This window comes from Seriola lalandi, unplaced genomic scaffold, assembly GCF_002814215.2.
Source record: "Seriola lalandi dorsalis isolate HSWRI2012SDOR001 ecotype SW California unplaced genomic scaffold, Sedor1 jcf7180002054816, whole genome shotgun sequence".
NCBI lineage: Eukaryota > Metazoa > Chordata > Actinopteri > Carangiformes > Carangidae > Seriola > Seriola lalandi.
The window spans coordinates 98,303-105,210 of NW_019525369.1; the positions used below are offsets into that span (position 1 = coordinate 98,303).

Genomic DNA, 6,908 nt, shown 5'->3' on the forward strand with positions numbered 1-6,908 from the left:
GTGAGAGGGCGGGGGTGGGGGGTTAGTCAGGAGAATAACAGGAAACTTACCTGAGAGTTGAGAGGGCATGGACGCGTGCTCAGCGAGATGTGTCTCCCGGTGATGTCGGTGCGGTGTCGGTCAGCGGGACGGAGCGGCAGCAGTGTCCAGGGCCGAAGCCGCCATGTTCCTCTGGCTCAGAGGCTCCTCGGCTGTTTATCTTTACCCCTCTCCCCTCCCCTCCCCTCCCCTCCCCTCCCTCTCCACCACCACCTCCACTCATCTCATTACCACACTGCAGAACTGGGTGTCTCTGGCAGCTCTCTGACCTCAGCACAAATTAAACCTAATGCATATATTTTTTTTTAATTTTATGTTTTTGTGGAACAATTAGAAATAAAATCAATTTGCAAATTAATTACCTTTGGGCCACATTTTTGTGTGCCACTTGGTTTTGTCATGAAAGCTTTAGGTTTAATATTTTATATTAAGCCTTACAGCCTTTTGATTAAATAAAAAAATTAAACAAAAGATAATATAATATTCTATTATTATCTTTTGTGAGAGAATGTTCACTTTATATTTACAGTGATCTTAATGTGAGATCTCAGCAGTAACTATATTGACTGATTAGTGATTTAAAATGAAAGTCTTAAAATAAATTTTGTTTGATTAGTTTATCACAATTTGATCAACAGAAATTCTGAAAATGACCAATATCACTGTAACATACATATGGCTGTGTGCTCCATATATTCCACTTATGTCTTTTAGCACTTCTCTGTGTTACTGCAGCACTGATGTTTGTTGTAAACTTTTCAGCCTGTTGTGTCCTTCCATTGAGGTGCATGATTCATGCACTGTAATTCTTCACAATAAGTGATGACGTTGATTTCAGTCACCACTCAGCCCCAGGGCGAGCACTTTGTGTAGAAAAACCTGAGGACGTGGAGAAAGCTCCACATTTGGCTGTGAGAAAAGTCCCCAAACAGACTGCATCCATTCTGTTAGTCAAAATGAAAACTGATCAGACTCACTGAGGGGTTGGCCAGAGGTCAAAGGTTCAAACAAAAGACCTAGATCTTATTATTACTCATCAGAATGTGGGATCATCATGCTGATTTAACTGAGATTATATTCAGCTGTTCAAAGCTCTTTTTAAGTGGTGAAGTATTCACGTTTTATACTTGATACATAAAAATCACCATAAGATGTCCCCTCAAGGATGATCTAATAATTATCACAAATACACTCCATCATGGTCAGAAATATAAAACAGCAACTCATTCAGTATTTAGTATTTTCTAATATATCTTTTCCAACACACATTCACAGTCTTTACAAGTATTATTTTAAACAAGTTTCTGAAGAAAAAAGAAAATCAAAAATATTTGTAATGTTTGAGCAAAGTATGATAATTTATAATTGAAATAATCACCCAATATAATAAATTAGCAGATGCTGCCCCCTAGTGACCAACTGAAAGTTTGTGCAGAATTTGTGGTACAAAGTTCACAGAGACTGAGGACAGAGACTAAATCAAAACAAAGTTAAAAGAAAAAGGCGACAGCTGAAAAAAACTTATAAGGTGGTCTGGATAGAAATATATATTTCATCATCTGTCACAGTCAACAGTCTCTGAGAGCACATCAGATTGGATACTCTCAGCCTAATTATTTATCCTGCTGACCTTCCTTTACCCAGTGCTTCCCATACAGGTGGGCCTTCATCCCCCAAAAGATACACATGTAAAACCTGTCCTGAGATAGGCTGAATAAACACCAGTGATGAGAAGGTGCCAACAACAACATAACAAGCAACAATTAACTGACAGGCAAATGCTTTGAGACCAGTGGCCCTCAGGGCTTTATACCTACAATATGCAAATTCAGTGATATACTCTACTATGTATGCGGTATATACTCCTGATAAAACATTATGTCTGTTCATTAAGTTTCACAGAATACCACCTCTTAAATGTTTTACCCAGTTAAGCTGTGTTTCTAAAGGACATTGGACATCAGTTGACAAAATCCTCCAGTGCCCACAGAAATCAAAATGGAATCCAAAGAGGAGGAAGAGAATGGGGAAAAAGACAGGGTTATGTACCAAACTCCGTTGATAAAATGGTTATTTCATTATGGATTGTCAGGTTTAGGGCCTTGGCTGGAGTTAGAATCTGCTATTGTGGCAAAGGCAACAGAATCTGTTTTCAGTGATCAAAAGAAAAGAACCCCTCTAGAAGCAATAAGACAAGGAAGTTAAGCCATTTAACTTTGCCAGATGAGGGCACTGTGGCACATCAATCACACTGTAGGATGTGGCTAATCTTCCTTTCATTTTAGCCTAGTTAAACTTTGACACAGGCTGCAGCTCAGTCCTGCTGTTGGTCTTGTTTTGTGTACTCAAAGTCAAGAAAAACCTCCACCACCATCCCTGATTTTCCATGATTATGTCTGTCAATCAGCAGACCTGAGTCATTTCGGCACAAAGATTTTGCTGAAGGGTTCTGAAAAATTCTGAATCACTGAACCAGATGAATTTTCATCATCCTGGCCAAATACTCAATCAGAGTCCATTTCATCATGGTCGTGGTGGACATCACAGATTACTCTTCCACTTGGTGTTCTGTAAGGTCTCATCAACTGTAGAGAAAAAAAAAAAAATTCTAATTTGCATAACAGCACATTCAGCGGTTATCATTGTCCTTGACCTGATTTGGTTGAGGTTCTCACAATAGTTTTTGCAGTTGTTGAAGACAGGACATACCCAAGATAATCTTTCCTTCCTTCTCCAGTTTCTTTAAGTGATGGACCAGGTTCACGTTAGCCGCTTGGTGCAAGTGTTCAGGAGTGTCCTGGAAGACCAGCAGTCAAAATCATTTTTTCCGTGACTCAAATAACAGAGCAAAGTACATGGCTTTGATCGCTTCTGTGAGCAAAGATGGGTGGCTGCTCCCACTGGCGTGAACGCCACTAGACTCCCAAATCTGGTTAAGGTGTACACACAGGGTTCGGTCCTGACCTTATAGACGATCTTTACGAGCTCCATGGAGGAGAAAGGCTTTCCTGCTCCATCCTGAATGGCCGCCAGGATCTGCTGCTCTCGTTGGTGCCGGTGGCTGATGTAGTGTCTGATCTTAGAGCCAGCATCCTGAACCACGGGGCCGTGACCTGCACCGGGAACAGCAGCGGAGCAAGATTTTTTTTTAATGAACGAGGCATCAGACTGATTAATTTAAAATGTCAATTTAAAGTGTAAACCATGTATAATCATTTCATTTTCAAATCAATTCACTTTATTAAACAAAGTAATTGTAGAGGATTGTTTGTGTGTTTGACTGTAACTGATAGGAAGCAGATCTTAACACACTGACAGAGAAAATTAGCTGCTGGTTAAGAAGGAAGAGGTAAAAATCAGAGATGTTCCGATACCGATTCCAATATGTGAACTTGTGTAGCTGCTACAATACCCCTGCTTAAAAAAAATGTACCAGCTGTGTACTACTAACCCTGTATGGATGTGATATGACTGCTGTCATTGTTGTATGGCATGGCTCAGGTTAAACCCTTTGTAAAACCTAAACAGATACATGAAAATCATAGAATCTTTCTTTTAATATCTAATTTCACTCATATCATTCAAAAAAAGAATAAATGTAGGAATAATAGACAAATTTTCCTAAGACTTAGTGCTGCCCCTCCACATTAGAGCCTTGCACACTGTACGTGTTGCCTGTTAGCTGCTGGGACTTTCCAGTTTACTTTTGTAGCCAAATTGCTGACATTTTGCTAACGGCTAACGTTACACTGTTTACAAGAAATCAATTCCTCTTCGCAATTTCCTGTTTCCTACTGGTTTAGAGCTGCAAAGAACTGATTTTTGAGAAAACTGCTGTTATAGCTGAATGTGAAACTAAATACTTGCTAATAAATGACATGGTATTGAATTAATACATAGACTTAAAAAAAACAGTATAACTGAAATGAACTAAAAGTTGATCAACAGAGAATGTATTGACAAAACTGACTAATCGCTTGGATCATTTATCATGAAAAAATACCAGATAATCACTGGTTGCATTGTCACAAATGTGAGGATTAGAGCTTTTTTTTTTTTATTACATTTTATAGCAAAATGAATCAATGAATTAAAAAAAAAAGATCAATAAACAATAACAATAATGATTATTATAATCGTCATCATCATTATTGCAGCTCTAAAACTAATTTTAAGCATTTTCAACGAAACCATGAGAATCGATATTAAAGGGATGAAAAACATGAAATATGAGGAGTGAGTTTCTGACTGGAAGGTCGCTGGGTCAATCCGCAGGACCGGTGAGAAAAATCTTGGTGGGGAATGTGAAAGAGCAGCACTGGCCCCTCCCTTATTGTTCCCTCACCACTGAGGTGCCCTTGAGCAAGGCAATTAACCCCCACCTGCCCCAGTGCGGGTGCTGGCCCCTCACTTAGTACCACCACTGAGGTGCCCTTGGCCCTCAACTCCCAAGAGACAGACTATGATTGTACTGGCCCTCAGAGAAGCTTCCCTGGGTAAAAGAAAAGGGTTTAAAAAGAAAAAATAAATTAGCGCACCACACATCCCAGCACGCGCTCACTCACCAGGGTAGATGAGGTCGGCCTTAGAGTCCAGCAGGATCTTCAGAGATTTCATGTAGTCGTAGAGATCCTCAAACACGGCCGTGCCCTCGCCCAGGATGCAGTCTCCAGAGAAGAGCGCCTGCTCCTCCTCCAGCAGCAGGGCCATGTGGTCATCGGTGTGACCCGGGGTGAACAACACTCTGGGGAGCGGAACAGGATCATTTATCTTTTCAAAATATCTTCAACATACTCATACATTATCACTTTCCTCTTTTAATATGGTATTTTATTAAATTATATATTCAACTTGCATTTAAACAGAACTGACTTGAGTGTAGCACCCTCTGTCTGGACGACATCTCCATCTTTTAGGTAAGAATAGCTCTTGTCCCCGGCTGTGTCAGTTGCTTTGCGGAAGCGAGGCAGTTTGCTGACTCGCACCTCAGAACCTGCAGGAGGGAAAACAGAATAATATTGGGCCGAAATGTAGTAATGAACGGTAACATTTTTTAAACTGGGTTAAATAGCCCAGGGGTCATTGAACATGTTCCACACAGTCAGTCCTCACCAGTGATGTCCCTGCAGATGTCTTCCACTCCTCCCGTGTGGTCGTGATGCCAGTGTGTGACGATGATCTCCTGGATGCTGGTGTTGAACTGTGACAGTGCCTGTTTCAGACTGCTGATGTATTCAGGCACAGCAGGTTCTCCGGTGTCTATCAGCACACGTCTGCAAAAAAATCACACATTATATATTTAAATACGCAAGGCTTTAAAAGTGGCTATCTATATCCAATGTTCACCAGCTCTACTCATTTATTAACTATTAAAAATTTCTAACTTTACCTTATTTTTTTGACTTTGCATTTACATTTAACCCATACTCTATAGAATTGAGTTTTTTGTTTTGTTTTGGGGTTTCAGTATCTTTGCGTTATGTAGTTAGTATTCTTTCACAAGTCAAGGTATGAATATATTATTTTATGACAGAATAAAACCAAACTTTTACTCTAGGGCAATTCACAGAGTGCCAATGTTAGAATCGTGTTTTTAACTTCAGTCAAATACTTTTAAAAAGTACCCCAAATTATTGATATCTATAATATTGAGTATATGCCGTAATAATAAGTAGGCCCTGGCTATTCAGTATACATTGTCAATCTTGGTTTATAGGATATGTATTTCAGCCTACAAGAAAGGAAACACTGAATATAGAAGATATTGAAGGGGATTTGGCGTGACGTTTTTTTTCCGTGGGCAAACGAAGCATGCTCTTGGTTAGCAAGACATTACGCTGACTACGTTTCCAAATACGTACAGTCTGAAACAGAAAACATGTTGTAGCAGACATGGTAACCGCTAATGTTGGCTTGACTAGTGTCACCTTTCCCCGGTGCCAACAAGATAAGTGTTGGTCCCCTGCAGAGTCATCGGTCCCGGGTTACAGCCCAAAACCCGGACGACTCGGGCGGACAGCTGCTCTATCCGAGGAATGATTGCACTCATAGCTGGAGCCGATGTGACGTTAGCTACAGAGTAACAGGACAAAACACACTGACACACAAGTTCACCAAAACCTCGTCAAACAGGATATATACAGGAAACTGCATGTGATCAATGTTTACTTCCTGTATGTCCCAAAGGAGCCTTCAAAATAAAAGTCTCGTTTCTTTCGTACTAGTATTAGGGGTTTTGTTTGTATTTTATCTGTCTCTATTTGACGCTGTATACATCACCCTCTACTGTTTTGTTAATTCTCATGTTATTCTAGGCCTAGTAGCAGTTCCCTTTTATCTGTGATGTCCATTTGCCTTATTATGTCTGGATTCTTTTACCAATTCAATATTATATATGTTATATATGTTTTTTTCAGTGTAAATCTGCAGAATCCCAACCTCTCTCTGTTACATTCCTGTGTACAATAAAAATGATTTTTAATTAAAATGATTCCATCTATCTGTCTATTACTGATTGCCTGGGCCAAACCCTTTATAAAAGCCTTCTCACACTTGACTACAAACCCTCTTGCATACATTACTTTCACATTAGTGTCATATTAATTTTCTGTACAAATGCTTTTTCACAATTAAATAAAGAAATGTATGCAGTTAGTGCTGCCACAAAAGCATACCCCAGTCAGGCTGATATTTACTAAATGTCGGTAGGATGAACCAAACACTAGGTGGGGCCATTGTCCAGTCTGATAATGGCTCAGTCACCCCCTCACCTAATCAGTGACACTGTGGTACTTGAAAATATTAAACAGTCCTGGTTTATCAGCGTTTCACAGTTTGAGAATTTTATTACTTGGTAATGATTATGAAGC

At 39.8% G+C, this 6,908-nt stretch overlaps 2 protein-coding genes across 6 annotated transcripts in view; both read right to left on the minus strand.

Moving 5' to 3' along the window:
- The window catches only part of LOC111669755 (nuclear receptor coactivator 2-like), a 50,740-nt gene extending 50,543 nt beyond the window's left edge, over positions 1–197 (minus strand). For 4 of the 5 annotated variants that reach the window (XM_023426206.2, XM_087179275.1, XM_087179277.1 and 1 more), the window contains exon 1: positions 51–197. The gene's annotated coding sequence lies outside the window, so the exon portion shown is untranslated. The remainder of the gene's footprint in view (positions 1–50) is intronic. The other variant, XM_087179276.1, reaches the window with a different exon arrangement.
- Positions 198–641: 444 nt separating this feature from the next.
- On the minus strand, positions 642–6,181 carry lactb2 (lactamase, beta 2). Its single transcript, XM_023426174.2, has 7 exons — positions 5,967–6,181; positions 5,152–5,312; positions 4,912–5,032; positions 4,605–4,783; positions 3,004–3,152; positions 2,749–2,836; positions 642–2,624 (listed from the first exon to the last, which is right to left on the minus strand). Exons 1-7 carry the CDS (start codon positions 6,086–6,088, stop codon positions 2,581–2,583), a joined length of 864 nt encoding a protein of 287 aa, XP_023281942.1. The 5' UTR covers positions 6,089–6,181; the 3' UTR covers positions 642–2,580.
- Positions 6,182–6,908: the final 727 nt, after the last annotated feature.